This window comes from Falco rusticolus, chromosome 4 (genome assembly GCF_015220075.1).
Source record: "Falco rusticolus isolate bFalRus1 chromosome 4, bFalRus1.pri, whole genome shotgun sequence".
In the NCBI taxonomy this organism is placed as follows: domain Eukaryota; kingdom Metazoa; phylum Chordata; class Aves; order Falconiformes; family Falconidae; genus Falco; species Falco rusticolus.
The window spans coordinates 49836843-49861467 of NC_051190.1; the positions used below are offsets into that span (position 1 = coordinate 49836843).

General features: G+C 44.6%; 2 protein-coding genes across 6 annotated transcripts; one reads left to right on the forward strand and one right to left on the reverse strand.

The window, feature by feature from the left end:
- Positions 1-811: 811 nt before the first annotated feature.
- SMIM7 (small integral membrane protein 7) lies at positions 812-3099 on the reverse strand. Of its 2 annotated transcripts, XM_037387129.1 has the most exons (5): positions 3042-3099; positions 2898-2939; positions 2772-2824; positions 2174-2264; positions 812-1590 (listed from the first exon to the last, which is right to left on the reverse strand). In XM_037387129.1, the coding sequence occupies exons 1-5, from the start codon at positions 3065-3067 to the stop codon at positions 1575-1577; spliced, it is 228 nt and encodes a 75-aa protein (XP_037243026.1). In that variant the 5' UTR covers positions 3068-3099; the 3' UTR covers positions 812-1574. The 2 variants fall into 2 exon arrangements, 1 of the variants encoding a protein (XP_037243026.1); XR_005104137.1 differs by having other exon boundaries at positions 2174-2824.
- TMEM38A (transmembrane protein 38A) lies at positions 3076-9493 on the forward strand. Of its 4 annotated transcripts, none has more exons than XM_037387128.1 (6): positions 3076-3308; positions 5312-5468; positions 6039-6223; positions 6850-6937; positions 7053-7170; positions 7489-9493. In XM_037387128.1, exons 1-6 carry the CDS (start codon positions 3185-3187, stop codon positions 7708-7710), a joined length of 894 nt encoding a protein of 297 aa, XP_037243025.1. In that variant the 5' UTR covers positions 3076-3184; the 3' UTR covers positions 7711-9493. The 4 variants fall into 4 exon arrangements, with proteins under 4 accessions (XP_037243025.1, XP_037243024.1, XP_037243021.1 ...); XM_037387127.1 differs by having other exon boundaries at positions 3190-3297; XM_037387124.1 differs by having other exon boundaries at positions 3207-3308; positions 4866-5468.
- Positions 9494-24625: the final 15132 nt, after the last annotated feature.

A 24625-nucleotide genomic window follows, 5' to 3' on the forward strand; every position in this document is an offset into this window, starting at 1 on the left:
CACACCGCAACGCCAGCCCAAATCCGCAGGCCCCTGGCCTCCTGCGGGTAAAGCCACCCCCTCCCCCTACACTGCAGGTGAAGACTCGATTTAATGAAGATGAGGGAGAAAGTGTTTTCCAAGAACTATAAAGCACTGGATTTTGTTTGGATGCCATGACACAGCAGCATGCCGCTTTTTTTTTTTTTTTTCTGTCATTCAAAAGAGTTAGAAAAAGGTTGAATATAAAATACAGAAATTACAGACAAGAGAAAGAATATGTTTAACTGTGGATTGTAAGTATTTCTGGGCAGTTCGAACCATGCTCGAAGGATCCTTTCCTCCAGACATTCTGCTATGTTCACTACAGCAAAGCCCCTCCCCTAAACTACCCTGCCCCTTTCCTGAACGTGAAAACTTCAGTTAACGCAAAAAAGGGCGACTCAAGCAAACTGCTGCGAGTGCCCAACGCTTGTGTCCAGTTTCCCAACGGTATCCAGATAAAACTGAAGGTCTTTGCTAAAACCTGAGCCTCAGAATCATTCAGATGAGGCCTCTCCTTCTCAATAGTAAGGCAGGTAAAGAAGCTGAAGCCAAGGCAGCTCCACTAATAGTTTACAGTTTGATTTAAAAGATAGCCAGAAATTTAAGTAATCTTGCCAGTGCTGGGAAAAAGTTGCCAGTCAGAAGCTGCTGCTCCAAGAGGCTAACTTAACATAAATTGAAATAACACGAGAATTCAGACACAATTACAAGCCTAGTTACAATTTCTCAAACCACAACCAATAGTGAACTGATTTCTCCTGTAACAGAATGAACGCTGCATCAAATGTGTGTTTTACCCTTACATCGAACAACTTTATTCAACCAAATCCAAGATTATTCCAAAATTACTCCTTAGCATTGGCTTATAGGATTATTTTTGCTATCTGTCCTATTCAAAATGCCTCACATGTTGCTTAGAGAAAACCCTTTATCTCTGAAATTTTAATTTAAACAGCATTTTGTTGGAAAAACAGGAGGTGAGAATCCCCGTTTTTTTTTTTCATCATCCTTTTCTATTCCTCCAACAAAACTAAATGGAAAAGGGTGAAGTTACATTGATACTTTGCTCAACTTCATAAAAATGAGAATCAAGAAGCGTGACTTCCAAGTGACCCAGACCACGGTGACATCAGCAGACACATCCAGAGCTGGGAGTGACTAAACAGCACAGGGTTTTAACACTGTGGTCTTCAATCATGCTCAAGTCTACCCCGCATACCGGGCACCGCACTCTGAGCTTAGTGAAATGATTTAAAGGTCTCTTTATTTCAGTAAAGTTGAAATAATTTTACTTTGAAGGTTTTTGGCTTAGGGGCCTGAAGGCTCAATCCCCCGGCAGCAAGCAAACCAGCATGTACCGTGTCATTACCCGACTGGCTGAAGAGGACAAACATGTCACATTCCTTGAGCGTGTTGGGAGCTTGTGCTGAAGAACAGGCCATGATCCCAGGGCTGTGTTTTGAAAGGATTATCATCTTTTACTTCATAGAAAAGTTGTGTTTCCAGCCAAAGGTCTCTTCCAAGTTGACAGACGCATTTGTGGATGACTCTCAAGATCCAAATAACCTAGTGGATGTGACAGGAAAAAAAAAAAGTAGATGAGAAGTGGGTACAACTGTGAGCAGTCACGCTGATGCCCTTCCAGCTCATGCCACCAGTGCACACCCGGCCACTGGTTTTGCTCCTCCATACATCAAACCACATAGCTATGCAAACAACAGGAAAGCAGCCTGCTAGCCTGCCTCTCGGGACTAAAACCTGTCACTACCACAGACTGTTCCCAAGGCTGATTCCATGCGATTACTTGGTAGGTTCCCCCCTCCTGCCCAAAATGAAAAAGACCAAGAGTTACACTGGAATGGTGACCGAAATGGTGCTTCATCTGAGCAGCCCACACAGAACACTGTAGCTAAGGGTAAATGACTTACACAGCAGCAGAGAAGGTTTTCATGCACTACAGGTGCCCACATCAGCAGAAAACTGAGGTCACCAACCTCTCTTTGAAGATTGAAATAAACAAGTGAAATGAAAAGGAACTATGAAATGACAGAGCAGGAGAGAAAGAGACCCAAAGAGAAACATGTACAAGCGAAGTCCCAACATATGCAACTTCCTATGAACAAATAAGATGCTGCACAGTGTTACTTACACGATCATGCAGAACATCATGAAGACATTCCACAAGGCAATGAAGATTCGAAAGTATCTGAGACTGAGCAAGAACTCTCTGATATTGTCACCTAAAAATTAAGAGAAGCAGCCCTTGATGTGAAAAATAACGAACATGCTGACAAGGCACATTGTCCAACACTGCCTGGAAACCATTAGCAGCTCTGATGGGGAAAAACCTAACAAACCAATGAGGTCGGACAACAAAAGACTGTAAGTTTGGGGTGAAGGAACCACGCTCTATTCAGTGCACTCCTGTAAGGGCATGTGCCAAAATAAACAATAACAAGGGGCTTATTTCAGCTCCCCCCGATTGCAGAGGAAAGGCCGGCCCTCGACGGCTGTTTCCACCCTGGCTGGGGCTTCTCCCAGTGAGCAGAACCAGAGCTGCAGGCAGGGCAGTCCGCGGCTTGGCACCCGCATCCCGAAAGGCGGCCAGGAACGTTTGTGCTCCCTCTCAAATCACCCATGTGGGCTCGGCATGGCCCGGTTCGGCCCGGCCCGGCTCGGCTCGGCATGGCCCGATCCGATTCGGCTCGGCTCCGCCCAGCCCAGCGCCTCCCGCTTCCCCCCGTTACCGGTGGTGGGTTCCCTGGGCTCCTCGCCGAAGCCCTCCGTGTCCCTCTTCCTCCTGCGGACAGAGGGGGCCGCGTCAGGCAGGGTGGGACCCCCGCGCCCCGCCCCCCGCCCCCCCGCCCGCTCACAGCCTGAAGTTGAGCACGGCGCCGGCGTTCACCAGCAGCGTCCTGCGGGACAAACAGAGGCAGCGCGTCAGGCCGGGCCGGGCCGGGCCGGGCCGCCCCCCCCCCCACGGACCTCCCCGCGAATCCCGGGCCCGGCCCCGCTACCCGCAGAGCAGCAGGTCCCCGATCATGGCGGCGGCTGTGGCAGCGGAAACGGAAGGGGCGGGTGGGGCGGCGCCGCCTGTGCTTCCCCGGGGGCGGCCCCGGGGCGCTCCGTGCCCCGCCAGCGGCCCGGCCCGCGCCCCGCCATGGAGCTGGCGGCGGCCCTGCAGCTGAGTGAGCTGGCGGCCGCCTTCGCCACCCTGCCCGTCTTCCCGCTCTTCGACACGGCCTACTTCATCGTCTCCCTCCTCTACTTCAAGTACGAGCCGGGTGAGTGCGGCCCCGGGGTGCAGGGGCCTGGCGGGGCGCGGCGGGTGACCCTCGTGTCGGAGTTCCCGAGGCCCGGGCTCGGGGACAGGAACGGGCAGCGCTGCCCCCCGGGCTGTCGCGGGCCTCTAAGCACGAAGCAGGAAAAAGCAGGATCCAGGCGGCCCCGATTCCCAGGAATGCCCCGGCGTTTACTGCCGGCTGGACTCCAGCCACATCCAAGTCTTTTTAAGTTCGGTCGCTTCTTAGCTGCCATCCCAGGGCTCAGTGTCGCGGTGCCGTGCGTCTGCTGGGCTCCTCCGTCTCCGTGGCAATGCCCTCCTCCGATTTATACACTCAAAGGCTGTAGGTGAAACCCCGGGGGCTCCCCACCTGCCGGACCACCCTCTGCGGCACCCGGGGCACCCAGCCACCCTGCTGTGCTTGTCCTCATCCTGTAAAGATGGATCGATCTGCCCCACAGCTTTCACTGCCCGCGATGTCACAGCCTGACTCCACCTTGGGCTCCTCCAGGTGCCAGCTTCTCCGTCTATTTTTGATGCTGTGCACACTCTCCGTGCACTGTCTGGAATAGTTCCAGCCTAACTGCCTTATGACTGAGACAGCAAAGCCACAAAAACCCCATGCTCCAGTATAATTTTAAATCCTCCTGTTGTACGATCTCCGTGCTGTACAATCTACATGCTATTCTATTTAAACTCCACGTAAACAGAAGTGCTGGGGTTTTTTTTTCAAGCCCTGATCACTTACAGCTGTCATCCAGCATTAAGTCCTGAGCAGAACAGTTAACAGGCAACCCTTATGAAAATAGCTTTTACAAATATGTAAGCCCAGTAATCCGTTTGGACTGGGTAAGGCAGGGGTGTACTTTTCACTGGATTCCTACACTGCTTCATCCCACAGCTCCTGTGCTGAAGATTAGTGTCAGGATAGTAATGTCCTGTTTCCTCCTTGGAGACGGCATGGCTTCACGGAGCCAAAGAAAAACAAGTGTTACCAAATTTAAGCCTCAAGCTAAACTTGAGGTTCCTATAGAACCAGCTTCATCTCATGGCTGTTGCAGCTGTCTTGCTCCCACGTTTTCAGTCGGCTGAAATGCCTCTGAGGATGGAGGAGCCCGAGCAATCACAGTTTCAGCACACGCTGATTCACTTACTGCTATGTAAGGTTGGCTGCTGTTGGTAATGTTGACAAAACATTTTATAGTGTTCTCTCTTTTGGCTGCCTGTTATTGGCTTACTGAACAGAGTTCTATCTGAAATGCTGCACAAAGGACTCAGGAGTGGTTTAAGGCAATGAAGCACTCTTACAGAATTGATGTTCTTGGGAGATTTCCTTGAAGAAGTACAGATGTGGATGAAAATGGCTAGAGGAATGAAAAAACCAAAAGGCAGCAGAAGGTTGTGGGAGGAGACCATAATGTATTACCAAGGAGTGACACTGTTTTAATAACTAGTTGTATTTTCAGAAGCCATTTCCAAAGTAGTAGAGGAGCAGGGAAAAATCCTCAAATCCTTTTCTTTCAAATAAAGATTAAGAATTACTGTTCTATTTTTGCAGGTTATCTTATGAATGAAAGAGCTGAACAGATTGTTCATGAATTCTAGAGGGCATCTAGGTTGAAGCAATGGAGAGAATGGTACTAGTATGCATTTTATTTTTAGACTGTAAAAAGATGTTTTCAAGGGAAAAGTTGCTCGTTCTGATTGCAGCAAGTCGCAGCAAATACAGGAGAGAAACCGAGCCAATTCATAAACTTCTAATGACTCAGTTCATCCGGAACTTTAAGGGGGGCCTGCAAGCTATGATCAGGCGTATCATTTCTGGACAGTATCTGGTACTTGTTCAGGTTTCAGAGAATACACATTTTTGTATCTTGTTTTACAAGCACTTTTCTTTTGACTTATTTTGTTGGAGAACATGCACCACAAGCTTCTGTCATAGAGGGTCTTGAAGTTTCTACCTATTTGCCGAATTCCTCTTCTCATTTAGAATTTGCTTCACAGGAGCCGTGGAGATGTCTCGTAAGAGCCCTTTTGCCTCCTGGCTTTGCGCTATGCTCCACTGCTTTGGAAGTTACATACTTGCTGATCTGTTACTTGGAGAACCACCTATTGATTACTTCAGTAATAACTCCAGCATCATCCTGGCCACAGCAGTCTGGTGAGTCTTTTGCACTTCACCTGATTTATTAAGCGTGAGACACCGCTGGCTGTGTACAAGACCTTCGGGTGTGAAGGGAGCTATTCTGTTTGTGTGACACACTTGTATTATCTTGCTTGGATTAACTGGGGAAAGAAGGGGTGGGGTGATGTAGCCTTTGAGTCTTTTGTACTCCTAGTTTCCAGTTTCTCTGACCAGTTGTCTTAACGCTTTGATGATATGGGTTGGGTGCAGTCCAGTTGCTGGGCATTTCTATTCATAGCTGCTGCAGCAGAACTATGCCAAGATGCAAGTGCAGCGTGTGCTGCACTGATACCACATACAGTGGAGGAGTGGCACACACTGAAAATCTGGGGGCATTTTATTTGTTTTGTTAGTGAAATGTGCGCAAATTAACCATAACTACTCCAAGTTTAATTTCGTGGGTGCGTACGGGTTGTACATGCTATTGTGTGACAGAACCAGTGTTTCCTTCTCCCCAACACTACAGAGCTCTGGATCAGTCCTCTCTGTATGTCCCAGATCAGGACAAACAAACGGGTCCTTAAACTCTTCGTGGTTTTCTTGCAGGTATTTGATATTCTTCTGTCCCATGAACCTCTTCTACAAGTGCGTTAGCTTTCTGCCTGTGAAGCTTATCTTTGTGGCGATGAAAGAGGTGGTGAGAGTTCGCAAAATTGCAGCTGGGGTCCACCATGCTTATCACCGTTACCACCACGGGTGGTTCGTTATGATGGCTGTTGGATGGGTCAAAGGTGAAACATGACATACTGTTAATCTGAGCTCTGTGGGGAGGGATGGGAGAATCTGCGAGGGAAGCTTAAGGTGACCACATCCCTCAGCAGGCTGGTTAGTGGCTGCAGTCAGCTGGCCTCAATCAGTCAGGTTTCCCAGAACACCGACAGTTAGTCATACTTGCCAGGAGGGCTGTCAGTTGAGCCATCATCTAATGTTAACAGAGGCATGAAGAACTGGAGAACATGAAAAACTATGAAATATGGGTGTAGAATTCTGGAATTCTTTGTTCTTCCTCCCATGTTCTACTGTCTCTGGCCTCGCCTGTAGCTTTTCAGGGGGGTTCTATCAATGTTCTAACAGCCCAGGCAGTTTTCTTTTAGCTTTTATTTGCAACAAGCACTTGAGCATCAGTAAAAGGAACGGAGGCAAATGCCCTTTCCCTGTCTCGGGAAACACTCTACAGAAAGTCTGGAAGGCATTTGCCCCACTCTTCTCTTTTAGGCTAACTTCTTTTAAATTTGGGAAGAATGTCATGACCTTTTTGTTCCCCTTCGGTCATCCTTGTCCCTTGGGGATCTGGAAGAGGCATCGGAACTTTCTTCTGGTGCGGCAGTTCTAGCTGTTTGCTTCTACTGTTTTGCAGGTTCTGGTGTTGCCTTGATGTCTAACTTTGAGCAACTGCTGCGTGGGGTCTGGAAGCCAGAAACAAATGAAATTCTTCATATGTCCTTGTAAGTAGGTAGCCTGTAAATTCTCTGCCAGACCAAAAATGGAATTTAACGAACTATTCAGGACTGGATGCAAATGATGCAAACCTTCTAGAAAAATTCTTTATTTCTTTTCTAGCCCTACAAAGGCTAGTCTGTATGGCACAGTCCTCTTCACTCTGCAACAAACTCGCTGGCTCCCTATCTCTGAAGCCAACCTCATCTTTTTTTTCACCATGTTCATGACAGTTTGCAAGGTAAGTTTACAGCAGGTTTGCCGCCAACAACTCTACAAAACCAGAGAAAGAGTACAGGCTTAAACTGGGGGTGTTCGCCTTCCTCAGTCACTACTGAAGGCATTGGCTATACATACCAGGAGAGACCTGCTCGGGAAATTAATAGGCTAAATTCTCCCATCATATAGGCAATACGGTAGAAGATCCTTGTGATAATAGCCTTGAGTCGTGTAGCAATAGGGACTTTTATCTGGAGTAAGTGGAATGCTCCTTACTAGTTAGTATTTCCTAGCTGGTGTGTGTGATCTTTAAATTTATGTATTCACTGTTGTCTGGCAGGTTTTCATGACGGCTACTCACTCCCACGCCTCACCTTTTGCTCCAGTGGAAAGCTTCATCTGCCCAGTTTTCTTTGGCTCTGTTTCCAGTGGACACACTAGTCATCAGCAGGATCAGCACGGGGCCTCCCATGAGGTTTTCCATCCTCCACCTCCTCCTGCAAAGTCAAAAGAAGAGCTAAATGAAGGCACAAGGAAACGGAAGGCAAAAAAAGCTGAATAAAAAAGCAACCACACAGTAAACAGGCCAAGAAAATTCTTCCAGAGCTGAGTCTCAAAGCCACCTGTGACCTCCTTTATCCTCCAGTCCTTCTCTCTCAGACTCTGGAGGAGAGATGGAAGCCAGGACACTGCCAGGCAGGTCCCTGAATTTCATTTGTGCTGTCTGTGCTGCTGCTTGCTTCTTGGTCTCGTGTCTCTCTAATCTGATCATATTTTCAGGGGTTTGTAGATTTGTGCCAGGATGACAAGTGGGTGCCAGTTCCCAAACTGTCAGCAATTACGATGCAGCATTTTCCATTGATGTAAAATCTTTCACTGTGTTTATTTATGAATGGAGGTAATGGTTTGTGCTACTGCAACTCCTTGGAGCTTTCATTGACGTTTATGACGTCTACCAAAACAACAAACTGTTTAGACACAATCAATGTGGAAATTGGATTTCAGACTCAAGGAAATTAAACGGTTTCCTATGAGCCTGATCCAATTTTTCCTAGCTTCCACATCTGCCATACCTCCGGTTAATGTGACATTTTATATGCAATAAGGACATTGACTCCGGTGTCCTAGCCAAACTCCATTTCTCTCACCTAAGTTCCCCCTGATTCTTAATGGACAGAACATTGTCATTTCTCTTAAGTCTGTGTTTGCAAGAGTTTTGAAGCTGTGAAATGCTCCGAGTGCTTTCTGTTGGTACTGTTGTTTTTCTGAACTGTTACGGAGCATTGCTGCATGTTGTTAGTAATAGCGTGTCCCACCTCAAACCTGATCATATTTAACGAGCAAAGCAGCATGGTTCTGGTTTGTTTGTAATCCTGTGGAACACAGAAGAGTGTGCGAGTGTAAATAGGTATTTATTACTATTTATTTATAATTGCCAGGGCACCTAATTCATGGACCTGAATCTGGCTTTTTTAAAATGTATCTTTATGTAGAGAATTGGCTACTTCTAAGCATGGTCCTAAGCCCACAGCTCCATGCTGGTTTGTGCTTAAAGCAGTGATGTTGGTGTGCTGAAGGGCAGCCTGAACACTATCACTGGATGCAGGAAGGAATATTTCTTATATTCTTAAATTAATATTAAGGCTGAAGAAGTGAATTTCACACTAGCTGATTAAAACTACTATAAAGGACTGATAAAAGCACAGCAGGTGAAGACATTGATTATCCTTTGTAGGTCCCTTTTGGCCAAACTACTGTGAACGCAGCTTGTGCCCAGTGAGTGAAGAATCTGAAATGCTCATAAAATGGCTCAGGGAGGAGTCTGTTAGTTTGTTCATGTTCTGCTTATTGCGTTCTTAAAATGATCGTCATCCATGGCATGCACAGGGATGCAGTGCTGGGCTTTCAGTTAAGCAGCATATTGCCATCCCTAGCAATCAGGCTTGCTGCTGTCATCTTGCAACTGGGAATATAAATAGGAGGATTCAAGAAAAGCTTTATTTGTGTGTGTCCGTCGTTGTTTGAAATTGATGGTTAATTAAAAATAAAAAAAACAACCTTGTATGCAACCAGATGACAGCCAGTACAAAAGGTCAATGATTTGTGGGCTTGGGTTTTGACAGTGCCTTAATTTTGTGAGTTTTCCTCCCCTTCAGTAGAAAACAGGAATTCTACCCGACAGCTCAGCTATCTGGTTTTGCAGATACGTCAAGTTTCAGTAGACAGGTATCACTAGCATGCACAAGACTATAAATTTTTTGAGATGTCTGATTCAAAGGGAATTTTGTTTTATAAAAGCCGCCAACAAATAAAAGTTGTGGAGTGACTCTGATTGTCCACTGGCACGTGGGGAAATACGTATGTTTCTTTTACTCTCACCGGTCTCAGAAGCCACACAGTCCTTGACCTGATGGCAAAATGATTATAACTGAAGAGAGAGATCAAACTTTGCTATGTCCTACAGGTATGCCTGAGCATGTTATAAATGGAAATACCATGCTAAAAAGTCCATTGCTTTTGTTGTGTTTGTAGTCTTGTCACCCAAGCAGACTTTCTGGGATTTCAGGGATGCAAATAAGGAAACAAACTTCCTTCAGTGTTTATACCAGATTCTGTCCTTCCTTTTGTCACTGTAACAGGAAGGAGGACGTTCACCTGGGACAGATAAATATATACACGCAGATACAACGACACACATGCAGTTCTAGCATATTTATATGGAGTTTCAGTAGTTCTATTTAAAACTCAAAAAAATTGAAATGCTTTGAATGAGCATGAATATTTATTTAGCATGATACTGTTAGCTGCTGCACTGCTTTCTGAGTCCCAGAGTCCTTGCTCTTCAAAGTCTTTCGGACTGAGGCAAATCGTAACTGCTTACCAAGAACAGACAGGAGAAATATTCCAAGAGATATTAAAATTAAAGCTTTGTACACCTCCCAAGTACCTTACCTGTAATGGAATTAGTATTGAGCAGACAACTGCCATAAAGAAGAGTCGCAAGTTTCATTTGGTGAAGCCTTTCATAGTGAGAGATACAGCACCTTTCTTCAATTTCCATAGCTCAGCACTGGTAGTTGTTAGTACAATTCCAGGCAGGCATCTGTCATTCCCAAGAAGCAAAGACTCATCTTTCAAAAAGCAGCACATCGTAACCATTGCTGCAGGGACACAGGGTTCTCCAGGGTGGGTTCTACACTTCTGGGAAACCCTGCTACACCTGGACATACATTCCCTCCTTAAAACTCTGCTCCAACCAGAATGAAAATGGTAGCTGGGCATTTTCTAGTAGGATGGAGTAACTTGCTTCCGTGGCACAGAGATGGGAATGATGAGGAAAACACGACACAGTCACTCTACCTCGTTTGCTAAATGAGGCCCTGCAAAGGGCCATTTATTTTCTGAAGGGTTTTGCGTGTCTCCCCCCAGATCTAACTCTTAAAATGTTCATTAATGTTCATTAATTTATCAGAGCCACTGAGAATGTCTGTTGCACTGTGGTGTGGGATTTAAAGTCTCCGTATGACCCACAAAATGGAAAAGAAGGTGAGGGCAAGACTTATACCTATTAAAAAAAAAGAAAGTTTCATGTGGTTTAGCTATTCTCTCCTGTGACATCCACTTCAGTGTTACCAACAAATTTTGCTCAGGACCTGGACAGAACAATAAAACGAGCAGGCTGATGACAGTAGGTATTTCAAGTGCTTTGAAAAAATCCTGCCATGTCTCGAGTCTAATGCTGTGCTGGCTGTGCAGAATGTTCCCAGCTCCAGTCTGCTGCAGCACAGGGTGGGAGAGAAGCATGCCAGGGCTTAGACTTCCATGGGACAGACGTCATTCTCTCAAAGATGTTCTGATCTGATAACTTCTGATACTAACTCTAGTGAGATGTAGCTAAATTTAGCAATACATTTAATCCTCAAAGAGGCCCTGGTTGCTTGATGGAAAAAGCAAAGTGTTTCCGTTGCTGCTCTCAGCATTTTTTGCTGATTGACAGGTTTCCCTTTTCTGTTACACAGGGCGAGCCAAACCCAGTGTCTACAGCTTTTTCATCGTTGCAGATCAGCTACACAGATAGGGAAAGCTCTATGGCCCTTACTGTTTGTAGAAAAAACCCAAACCCATAGGATAATTTTACAGAAAACATTAGTAATTCTTCACAGTAAATGAAGTAAAAAAAATAGGAGCACAAGGGAATGTTTCTACACCAAAGAGCTTACGTGAGAAAGGGCAAAGCTGAAACAATAGAGCGCCAAGCTAGAGCAACCAGTGTTGTTTTCCCCTTTTCCTTTTATTATTAATGACAGTATGCACATTCTTCCACGTTTGTTTTGTCCAAAGAGTAACCAAATAATTACATGACCCAGCTAAGCAGAAAGACCCAGAAGTTAAAGATGGATGTTAACTGGCCATCTCCTGAGCAATGGAGAAATTGTTCCTTTTAACACTTGCCAGGTGATTAAGCTGCCAAATGCCTGCTTCTTCCTGCAGCCTATTTCATGGCTGTGTGCTGCTGTAAAGCACGAGATCAGTGCTGAGCATGTCAGTCCAAACAGCCCACAGGACACACAGAAGCATTAAAAATTACAGCTTTATACATTTCACAGTAGCACATCTTTATCTGGGCCCTTAGCTATAATTGTCTACTTCACAGTTCTGGTGCTATTCTTCAAATGACCCAAGCAGCTGCTGTAGGACACAAGATAGAAGATTATATGGAAGGTAAGGCTGATATAGCATGATGTTTCCTACAACCTTATATACCCAGATATTTTAGTTCTTTGCCAAAATCAGAAGATACATCTATAAAAGATTTTCCAGAAAGCTCACAGTCTGGATTTATATGACTTCTTCCACCTCTACTAGGAAGCCAGGACGCTGACCAGGCAACCAGCTATCAATGGAAAAAATACACCGCTGATACTGAAGCTGAGACAGTCGCTCTGCACACAGAGGGGTGAAACTTGCCTCTTTAGGATGCTCTTCTTATTGGCCCCAGGGAGATCTGGTTTGTCCTGTGTGCCCATCCACTGTAAGGAAAGGCTAATTAAAGGGGTTTAGATTTCATCAGACACCAACAGAGTGGTTCTTACTTGGTAAACACCCACAAAATTACCTCTCAGCTAAGAATTTAATCTGCTCTCATGTGGTCTGTAAAGGCAACAGTCTGTGAGCAAGCTGTTGGGGGATGATGGCTCATGGAACAGACAGACGGGTGAGAAAAAAAGTTCCTGTCAAGCCAGAGCCCACGCTGCCATGGCAGAGCCCGCTGCCATCATGACTCATAGTTGCTACTCACTTCACCTCTGTGGTGACACTTCTGACAAAAAGGAGATGTTGTAGTGCCAAGATCAACATTCACAAATACCTTTGAGCCTGGTCTCTCTTTTACACTTCTGCATTTGCACCTTTCACATATTATCCCTAGGAAAAATACCACTTATAATATTTTCTGTCATGACCCTTAATCTGTTTCCTTTATGTTCCAAAAGAGAAATGCGGGAGGGAATTTTTTAGAGAGCTTGTGGATGCAACCTTTTAGGAAGGATCAGTGTGAGATAGTGATTTAATTTTCATCTTAACTTTAGGGTACAGGTAGGCTATAGCGGTGGAATGCAGGAAAACAGGTCTGATAGGTTTAGAGGCTCAACCATTTTTATAGCCTGAGGAAATCCAGAATGTCCCTGGAAAGGATTTGCTTCCTTGCTTTTGTTTGGTTTTGATTTGCAAATTACAGAAAGCTCACCAGAAACCATAACACACATGCTGCACTCTGCAGAAAGCAATCTGCTGCTTTTCCAATTATCCGGGCCCCCGATGCTTCTCAATTGAGCTGGCAGATCTTGACTTTCCAAAAAAAGATCTGCTAGTTGGTGACTTCTGGTCCCACTGCAACCAATTGCTAATTTTCTTTCATTTGTCAGCTGACAACAATCGGTGTAATCAGTAATAATGCCAGGCATACGCAGTGTCAGATGCACATAGCATGTCACAGATTGCAGAGCCTTGAAGAACAGTCTAAAAATCTGTGACTTTAAGAGTCCCAATGTTGGCTTAAATTAGATTCCGAATAATGTAGGCTAAACCCTAATGTAGGCTCTCTATAACATTTGTCTCTTAAGGTAAGATGCTTCATCTCCCTGACTGTTTGATTTATGATAGATTAGGATGTCAGTTAATCTCTTCTTATTTGGCTAGATGACTGTGGAGATTAATCAAGTACTGTCTGCAAAAGGAGACCATAAATATTGATTATGAATTTTTCTTTAATTATTCCTCTGTATGCCAGAGGGTTAAAGACAAGGATAGACACCAGCCTCTTAAATCTCATTTCACAAGAGAAACAGAAAAATCACAGCAGCTGCTCTGGTTGATACTGTTTTTCTCTGACACGCTTAGTTCAGTTTCCTGGAAAAGGCAAAAAGCCACAGAAACAATGGATTATGGTCTCCAGCGAGAAAATGGGGAAGCAGAAAGTGGTTCCAAGTGAGTGAGTCTGCTTGGGTGGTACAGCACCATCTCTGCTTCCACAGGACATGGAGAAAGCAGCATTTCTTACAGGAAAAGCTACACTGAACAAATACAGAAACACACATTGAAACAAACTGAAATAGCAACGTGCTGTGAATATTGGAAAACAGAGCAGCATGGAAGAGTGACATTGAAAAGCACTCTGTGCACATGAAGGGGAGACGTCTATTCTGTTGGGGCCTCTGCTGAGATGTCTGAGATGTTTGTACCAGTTACCTTATCTCCCTGTGCATTCCAAGGGCATCTGCACAAAGATGTTATTTGTCTACTTGTTCTCTGTTGACAGCTGCAGTTTCCTGCCTTTGAGCTCAACAATTGACATTTGGGGTGAGCCCTGCACACTGATCCCCTCGGTGAGGGGATTAGCAGTGGGTCACGGATGTTGCCCTGCGCTACAGAACCCAAAACAAGGTGGAAGAGCCAGATAGCTTCTGTCACTGGAGTCCTACTGTTAGCTGCAGTATCCCTCAGGAAGTCTTTTTTCTTCTTTCAGATTTCTACCTACTTGATGGTTTTTTGTAAATCATTACATTTTTCTTTCTGTCTTTTCCAATGTGCTGCTCTTTTGGGGATGGTACCCCAGTCCAAACAGAGCTATAAAGCAGTAAGTATTTATTGTGCACAGTTTAAACGCCTTTAGTAAATTCACTCTTGCACAGCTTGACAGAAGGCATACTCCCTCGGTATCAAGAAATCTGCTTTAAATGGCTGAGAGTGCCTGAACCATAAACCATACTAGTACTGGCAGGCTCACCTGATGCTAAAATAAGAGACAATTAGTTCTAAAATAGTCAAAGGTAGTCAACAAGGGGACCTCAGGCGTACAGCACCTGATAAGGAACACATTTAGTGCCTTAGAAAGAGCCCCCGGTGATTCTGCCCAAGTGACAAACACTGGTTGCTACAGAGATATCTGTCCTCTTCAAATACAGATGGATTGCTCCAGGATGCTGTGAAGTTTCCTGCATCTCAGTGCAGACAGTCAACCATTTCCTACTGTTCCTGTCGAAGTAGCTGAAATTATCTCAGTCTTTCCTTAAAAAACAGGAGCAAGCCAGCTTTCTGGAGAGAGACACCACAGACTGGTGGTCATTGCCATTAGTCATCCCCCCTCTAACGAGCAGCCTCTGCTGAGGAGAGCTCAGGGAGTCCAGATAGCAGCACGAGCTTCGGTCCAGATACATGCTGGGATCTTCTCTGTGGGAAGATGCTTCCCCTTCCTTTCCAGCCCTCCAACCTGGTCCGAATCTTCATCAGCTCAGTTTTTTCAGGTAAATAAGCTGAAAAGCCCTGAAGCTGCTGAATGCATCAGACAGTCTCTCTGCTTGAGTCTGAAAAGCCTTAAAATGAGGTGAGACTACTGTGCTTAGTGGAGAAACTGTAAGCTTGCAGCTTCATTTATTTGAAAGTGAAGACGCCTATAATCTGCTGCATTTTATGTACAGCTTTATTTGCCCTTAGAACGTACCAGAGACGGCAGAATTCTGTATTAGTTCAGGAACTAACGGCATTCACAGTGAAGCGAAATTCAGCCTAGGCACTCCTGCGCAGTAACAGCACGGTGCAGCGCGATGCCTGTCTGCACACAAGGCTGCAAAGTTTGCAGGCTTTCTCAAAACCCTGGGCAACACACGTTTGATTCCCATCCACCACTTAACAGCAAGAAATATTTGTGAAGACCTTCTCTTCTTGGACAATATCCAAATATTTCCCACTTCCTCTGCCTACTGGAACACAGTTGCCAGACTGAGCTCCTAAACTGGTAACTGGCAGCAGGTAACAATGACTCAGATTTTCAGGAATTACAAAACTCCATTCCTGCTTCTTTTGAAAATCATTCACTCTGTCTCCATTTTTAAATATGAAAACACAGGCTTAGACAGGCTCTCAATTCCACAAAAAGCGCATTCCAAAAGAAAGAAAATACTGCAGCATCACCTCCAGTAATGCCATGAATATGTTGTTCAGACAGTGAGGTGTTTCCAGCCTAAGTAGGTAGGTCAGCATTTACAGGAACAGAGCTGCAGTTTCTGGAAAGAGTCTATGAGAACTGCAGACAATCTGAAACGACTGGGCACATAAGGACACAGCTAGGGTTAAGATTTTGCCTACAATACCTGTCCAAGTTGTGGCAGACCTCATGCATTTTCAGGAACAGTTTTGGGATGAAGGACGTGACATGATTGGATTTTCACCAAAAGACAGGGTTAGAAAACCCCACTCTCTCACTGCAAGGTGGGGAATTCATGTGTTTTAAATGAATTTACACCTGAGTGTAAAGCAAAACAAGGATTTCCCATAACCACTGCACCTTTAATGAAAGCTAATGAATTATTCCAGAGAGTAGTTGCTCCCTGTTGGACAGCAGTGCAGACCTTGTAACTCCTAACCCAAGGGAGCCCTTTCCTCATCTGAAGCTGGCACAGACTTCATTAGGGATCACTTTTCACTTAGAACAGTCCCAAGGAAAGCTGCAGATACAGCCATTCCTTGTCCTAATTTTAGCATTCCCTCTTGTACTACTTTATCGCATGATTATGTAGTGCCATGAAAGTTTACATAATTTTGGGGAGAGAACATTCCAATTCTGAAGAAATTATAATCTTTCATGAGAAAACATATGTGAGGAGGGAAAAGTCCTTTATATTCCCCATGTCTTAATGTTGCAGGTGTGAAAAGTATCCATGACTTCAGACCTGTGTATCAGTGAAAAGGAGAGGGTGTATGCATGTGGGTGCTGGGAGTGAACACTCATGTTTCTGTTTGTGTGCATATATGTGTTTACTCTTATTTGCTTTGCCATCTTAATTTATCTTAAGTTTACCTAGTTTGTTGATTAATTCAGTGAACATATCACTTAAAAGGTGTCACAAAGACTCTTCTAGAAAGTGGTAATTCTCCTGTAAAAAGCACAGCAGGGGAAGCAGCCATAAAAATTTCACAGACTTGACTCTGTATGAAAAGATTCCCTGTGGGTAGAATTGCCTTTTATTGTGGCTGTTTATCACTGCTGAGATGGGTCAACAGTGTGGCTGAGTGGTCTTAAAAGAGGATGGAGGATTTGCTGCAGCAAGATGTAAGAAATACATTTTTCTGGATCGATGTTGCTGTATTGTATAACTATGCAATCCAGAATTTCCAGATCCAGAGTTTTCATATTAGCAAATTAACACATGGTGTCCCAAGCTGCAATAGAACCTTTAAAACATACTCCTGGTGGTAATGAGGGCACAGGCCTGCAGACATCTGGAAAGCACACTTTTACAAGACTTAACCTCAGTGCCATCTGTGTGAAATTCAACACAGATTAGATGATAGCAACATGAACTGCATTTTCAGCGCAAGGTCTAACATGACAAGCAGACAACCCAGCTCTAAATTCCTAACTTCTGGTGTGCTGCGCAAACCCTTTCATGCAGACATGGCTGCAGAAAGAGACATCCTTCTGGAGAAAGTACACCCAGAAGTGCTGGCCTTATGTCAGAAGCACGGCCTAATGTTTGAGGTAAATTACTTCTTTCCTGTCTATCCTGTCGCAAAGGCCACCAAAAGATGTGTGATGGAGAAAAAAACCCCAAATGCTCATAGGTTTGCTGTCTCCTTATAAGCCACCTAGAGTCAAACACTGCTGTACCCACTCCCTAGAACTTTTGGATAAAGTATATTCGTATGTTTGAGTTGTATGGATTTCAGTGCAGAGTTAGGTGGTTAATCATCTTCAAGTGCCTGGAGACGAGGGTTTACATCATCCTTTTCTTTCTATAGTCAATCGGAAAAAAGTTCCATGTATAAATTCCAGTGGATATACTTCAGGAGTGGTTGAACTAGTCCTAATTATAATAATTTGCACAGAACTTCTAGCACAAAAGAGGGTATGGAAATGCCCTTATCTTCTTATGTCTTACCTTATCTGCCCTTATGACAGAAGATAGGCTTGAAATGTTGCGGAGAAAAACCTACAGTCTTGAGGTTCCTTGTCCTGAAAGACTGAATTGCTTACTTGGTCACCCATCCTCCAAACTCTTAAGTCTCTCACAGGAGAAATCCCTGCCAAGAGATTTTTAGTATCTCAGCATCTCTTGCAGTGTTCCAGTAATTAAAGTTGCATACCACTAGTGTCCAGACTGATTTAAAAAGTAGACACGATAGAATGACTTAATTTTCCCATGTCACTGTTTTTACAATAGCACTGACTAGTCTAAGAATCTTAAAAAAAATGTATTTTTGCGCAGGTAATTGATTTGAGATGGGGTATTTCCAAACTTGTAGACCCCAAGCATCAAAACACACAGCTCTCCCGGGAGGAAACTGAAGCCTGTCAGAAACTGTCAGCTGTCCCACCTTCACTGCAGTGCATGCTCAGCCCCTATGGCTGCAGTGGGACATACAGAGCAGGCCACACACACTCAGAAGGTCTACTGGACAAGGAAGGTGGTTTTCCACAGCAATTAGCCTGCCTGAGCAGCTTCAGAAAGCAGCTCACTGATGAGGCCGAGATGTCAATAACAGCCAGTAGTCCCTACAAGACAAAAGGAGCCCTGACAGGCACACACATATAATCCAGGCCTGAACACAGTCTCCTCAGAGCAGAAGGTAACAGGGGTTGTGCCTATTAACCAGCAGTTGTAAGAGGCAGATGGAGTTACACAGAAGGCAAGAAGCTCTTGCTCAGAGCTTGCTTCCATCCCAATACCTCAATATTAAGGCGGCTTTCTCAGTAACTAAGGAATAAATGCAAATTCCCTACGTAAAGAATCAGAAATGAAAATGCCATAGCAACCACCAGGGACAGAACAGGGTGTCACTCTGCAAGCCGATACCTGTTCCATGCTTCTAACCTACTCAAATTCCTTCGGTCACTCCTCTTAACCCCTGATAGCTTGCCACAGCCAGCAGCCCACCTCAGCTTCCTTGAAGCACTTTGGTGACAGTCCTGAACAGAAACCCACACCCAGAACTTTAAGCTTTGCAGAAGGGGAGAGGAGGCTGAGTGCGACACCCACAGATTGCTTGCTCAGATTGTTCTGGATTTAGAAAGGGAGAAAGTTAGTTTTGCTGAACAAAGAGAATAAACATGCAGTCCCAGGAGGCATAACTGAAGCCACAAGTAAATAAATAATCAAACAAATATTTGTGCAAGTTGTGCCTGATTTCCCTCAAGACACTTGCACCAAAGGCCAGCAATGGATGGGCCAGAGACCGTCAGAGCCTCATCTGAGCGTTACTGCACCCCAGAGCTCACCATTGCTGAGCTCCTTGCAGGTCACACCAGTTAGCAGTGCTGTATCCATATACAGATGGCACTAGCAGGCACTCAGGCAGTGTCTTCCTCAGCCTGATGCTCAGTATGTACCTCAAAATCTCAGCAAAACCAGCCACAAAGGTTTGTCTACTCTCGCTTTCCTATACACACACCAGAAGGGCACTGCTTGAAGGTTACACTGTGGGCTTGCACTCTGAGCTCACTCTGCCTGTTTCCAGACTGCATGGATACTGGATGCTGATGCTTTTCAGGATTTCGTTCTTCTCTGGCCCAGCCTTCAGTCCTAACGAAAAGTCCCCAGGCTCAGTCTTGTTCCCTTAGTTCTCCTCCACCCCAAAGCCAATCTTACAGTGCCATTAACCAAACTCCCCAAACCACTTCTGCTCTGTGCTTCCACTCCCTCAGCTCCATCATGCTCTGACCCCCCCAGACACGCTGTAAAGGCCTGAGGAGCTGCTGCTGTAGTCACTTCCCCCCCAGCCTGGGGCAGGCTGGGGCTCTGCCGGGCTGTCCTTATCCAACACAGAAGCCACACGGGCGCTGTAGTTTCCAGCATGTTTTCTGAGCAGCCCTCCCTGGCAATCCCAGGTGCTAAGCCAAGCAGCCAGTCCACACACCTGCCTCCCATCAGGCCACCGTCAGGCGTGGGGCCTCCAACACGTACCTGCCTCCTGTCGGGCCACTGCCGGGTGTGGGGCCTCTGACATACCTGCCTCTGTGAAACACTCCTCAATGCTTTTCTAAGATTTAGAAGTAATTGGCTTTCTTACCATAGACAAGCGATTAGCTGGTAATTGTTCAAGTGTGGGTTAAACTCTCGCTGCATTATTTCCATTCATCTTCCCCCTCTTGATTATTCTTTCAAATTTAGTTACAAAGCTGTGTGCTTCACCGAGTGACTGAAGCTGTTCAAGTCACTTTTTGTTCCTTATGTAACATATAGATACCATATCACTTTCCTCACATTGTAGCGGCACTGTATGATCTGACCTGATGGATTTATTAAATATCCTTGTTTCAAATGTGTTTTGTTTGTTTGGTTTTTTTAAAAAAAGAAATTTCTCCAGTATTCTAGCTTGGAGATTCATCAGACTTCTTACAGACACCTTAAACTGCTTCTCTTCCCAGTTGAAAAAGCCACAGGTTTTTATATTCCCTGGTTTGTTAATCAAGTTCAAATACATTATATAATATATATTTATATATATTATATATATATGCCACTTTCTTTCTGCATTATCTGATCCTGTGCTTGTCATACTCATTGTGCATTGTTGGACCAACTGCTTAGACCAAGTTTAGAGTCAAGACCACAGCACATCCAGAGCTGAGATTTAAGTGATGCGTTTTGCCTTAATATTGCCTCCACAATATTTATTTTTCCTCAGTATTTTCAAATGACTCCTAATATAGTTTCACGTACCAAGCACTTTACTTACTTGTGTAGATCATTAAAAAGAAAAAAACCAAACCCCACCATGACTATTGTATCTACGTATTTTGCCACTATGCAGGTATGCTTTTTAATTATAATTTCCAATTCGGTACCAGGGTTAGTTTAAATAATTTAATTCCTCTTCTAAATGCTTTACCAAAACACACAGTGGATGGACTTCGTTTCAAAATACAAATAGAGGGGAAGTGAAAACCACAATCTGACTTAATTAAAACTCCAACCCCTTTTTTTTGCTGAAACATCAACTTGCATTTTTCACAAGAGCAGCAATCTGGAGCAACTGCAATGCTCCATGGTACAGTAAGAACATGCCAAGTGCTACATCTCACCGCATTGCCCAGAACAGCTGGAAGGAAAGTGTGTGGGATTCAGCACATTTTCACAGAGGTCTGGCATACAGCATCAGCACACTCAGAGACATCTTTAAGAGAAGTTAAAAAAGCTAGATGGTCTTGCTAGAAAATGTATTTGATGGCAAATTCAATTCATTCCAGGTCTCATGACAATACAGTACATTATTCCATTATTCCTGGAGGCAAACAGAATGCAGTATCTCCAGCATCTCTTTTGGGAGGGGGGCAGGGGGTGCGGCAGGGGGCAGAACTGGATGAACGTGGTCTGGCACAAAAGAGTTTTTAGAGTAGGGTCTGCAAAGCCAGACAAGACAGCTAATTTTATAGCAGCAAGGTTCACGCAGTTACATTCTCAAATTAATGCCAAAGAAAGAACAATGGGACAGTAACATAAGAGCAGTCAAGGCCACCTGGTAATTCCAAACCTCTTCTCTTGTGTAGTCAGAAGATCACTTGTGTTTCTAAAAATCCGTTTAGTTCTCCTTAAAGAGGGTTGGGGATTATTTTGTGGAGTGAGCTCCTTGCTTATTTATGTTGTCTTCCCTAGTTCAATTTTCTTCTGGATGGCACGTGCTGAGTGATAGATCAAGGAATCAATGAGTCCTGCGACTAAAAGGAGAAAAAAAAACCCCAGACAGATCAAGCCAGACATGCCTCAAAGAGAGAAAACTCTCAGGGAAAGAAAACACAAACCCTTCTGTTAGTGGAAAGGAGTTCCAGCTCCCTCCCCCCCCCCCCCCCAACAGAAAACAGCTGCTGCTCAGAAGAATAACAACCTCAGGTCATCAGGGCAGATAAGATCCAGCTTGCAGGGCAGAGGTGATTATACCTCTCCAGAAAAAGATCTCTCTTACAGCGTTAAAAGAGAGACAGGCTGAGTCGCATGTGCTTACTGATGAGTGAGATTAATTTGGAAAGGAGGCTGATGTTGAGAACTTTTTGCCATGTTATTGCACTGATCCAGCTTGCCAAGGGCATGTTTCCCATTTCTTGCTCATTTCATAGCATTCTTAAAAATAAGCTACCCTACCCAATGCTGCCCTTGATGGACATCCCTTATCAAAGACTGCAATGTTTACCCACCAAGGACACAAAGCAAAACAAACTGATGCCTTTAGTTCTCTCTGCAGTATTTTCCCCAAAGCTCTCCAGCACTGAAGGAGCCTGTTAACTCAGTGCTTGTTTGGGACCACAGAAAAGTTTAGAATGGGTCTACTGCACCATGAAACCAAGACAACCCTGCATCCATCAGGGCAGCTTTTGCAGGGCAGGAACCCTGAACTCCTACATGGGAGGGAACACAGGGTGCCAGTGAGCAAAGGTATTTTCAGTGCCTTTATGAAGATTCATGTTCTTTTTTCTTTTAGTCAACACCTCAATCTAAGGAGTAAGTGATTACTTGGCCCTATGCAAAGATACACATTTCAATGCTATATAAAGAGTAGCCGCTAAAACGGGAACAGTCTTTTGTTTATTACTGTAGAATACAGAACTACTGGCCTTACTATCTGGTCTTTGAGTGACACTTCAGATGACTGCCTTTTGTGGTTGTCTTGCCCTGAAATTATCTCTACCTGTGGAATAAATTTGATTCTGTAACACAAATACTGTTACACAGCTGATTTCTTTAGAATATAATAGTTAGGTTGGAAAAGACCTTTAAGTCCGGTCATTAACCTAACACTGCTAAGTCCACCACTAAACTATGTCCCTAAGTACCACATGCACACAACTTTTAAATGTCTCCAGGGATGGCGACTCAACCACTTCCCTGGGCAGCTTGTTCCAGTGCTTGACAACCCTTTCAGCAAAGAAATTTTTCCAAATATCCAATCTAAACCTCATCCGGTGCAACTTGAGGCCATTCCTTTCATCCCATCACTCGTTACTTGGGAGAAGAGACGGACCCCCACCTCGCTACTACCTCCTTTCAGGGAGCTGTAGAGAGCAAGAAGGTCTCCGCAGAGCCTCCTTTCCTTCAGGCTGAACACCCCCCAGTTCCCTCGGCTGCTCCTCACCAGACTTGTTCTTTAGACCCTTCACCAACTTCAATGCTCTTCTTCAGACAGGCTCCAGCACCTCCATGTCCTTCTTACAGTGAGGGGCCCAAAACCGTACACAGGATCCAAGGGGTGGCCTCACCACTGCAGGAATACTGGGGGACAATCACTTCCCTAGTCCTGCTAGCTACACTATTTCTGATACAAGCCAGGACACTACTGGCCTTCTTGGCCACTATTTCATCTTTCCTCTAGAATATAGACTCAGAACATGGCATATGGCAGCATGAACTGGCTGCCAAAGGTAATCAGTGCTAGAGGGCACTTTCATTTGTCGCAAAAATAAGTTTTGAAAGCCTCTCCTTGAGTCAGCCATAGAAATAAAGATGACCAAATTTATTACAGACAGAAATTCTGTTTAATAGTATCAAGTTAATTGAGTACTGTGACACCTCAGGTGATGGGAGAACCTTGCAGATAAAGGTATTATGCAATACATACAGAAGCTGACTTCTCAGGTCCAGTAAGACATGCTGACCAGATAAATCTCCAGGCTGGCCCTTCACAGCCATGTGAACATCTATGACTGTGTTTCAGAGCACCCTGGGTTATTACCTGGAGTGCAAGGCTGGACCAAGGCTGGGCTCTGTCACACACATGGAGCTGAGCAGACACTGATCAGCTGTTCAGAAGCCAACACTGAGAACAAAGCCCAGACACTCAAACAGCTCTGCAGGAACAGCCTCTCCTTACGGGCCCCCATGTAGCTGTGAGGGCTACTTTTAGTCCCCGCAGAGCACTCACTGGAGCTCCTGTGTCTGGGAATGCTTTCTAAGACCTCTCGAGATGGCTATGCTCATGGCAACCTGGGTTCACAGATTCTACTGGCTTTAGTTCCACATGAAAGCAACTGTCTGCTTACAGACCCAACCTGGCCAAGAACACAGTACAGATACATTCATATGGTATGTGAAAGACTGCATTATTTGAAAACAAAGTGTCCTTTAGAGCATCAAAGTAAAATACTATGATAGGTATGTCTTACATCATCCACAGCATCTTGAAAGTCTGCAGCACTACTTATACTCTCATACCACTCCCATGGCTCTATAGAACATGCTATATTCCCTCCTGAAGTCTGAAATCATCTCTCCCCATCAAAAAGGGATTTATTATCAGCCATACACGTTTTAGAAAAAGATGGCAAATGTTTAAAATGTAGAAAGAAAAAAGATTGAAAGGTGTGATACCTGTAAATATGCCTCTGATGACGACACAAGCTCCTGTGAGGAAGTGTGTAAAGGACCTAGAATGAGGAAAACAATTTGAACAACCAGCATGAGCTCAGATACCAAAATGTCAGATAAGTAACAATTAACTAATACAAACTAATTCATAATCATCATAATGTTCATCATAGCAGGTAAGTATGCATTATATAATTACTAAGAGCTAATGATTAACAGATTTAACAAGTAAATAACCCCTATTGGCTACAGAATAGAGTTTGCCACTGATACTTTTACTCATTAGCATTGAGCAGCATTACAGCAGTGTGCTCCAAGGAGCTCAATGGCAACACTAGGAGGCAAGTACTGAACTTATAAACCTAAAGAAGGGCTTCTAATCACCAAGATTTTATCATTCCTACACAGGCAGAATGTACAGCAAGCTGCTGTAACACAAACCCTAAATCCCTAAGCACATGTTAATACATTTTAAGGTATAGACATCGGCTGTCCTTCGTTATGATCCCAAAATATTGGACAGCTGCAACCCCCTCCATTCCCCTGCAACTACATGCCTGTGATTAAGGGAGGACCTGGAAAGAAGAAAGAGCTTCCGTACTGACTATGACATGCAGAAAAGCTATA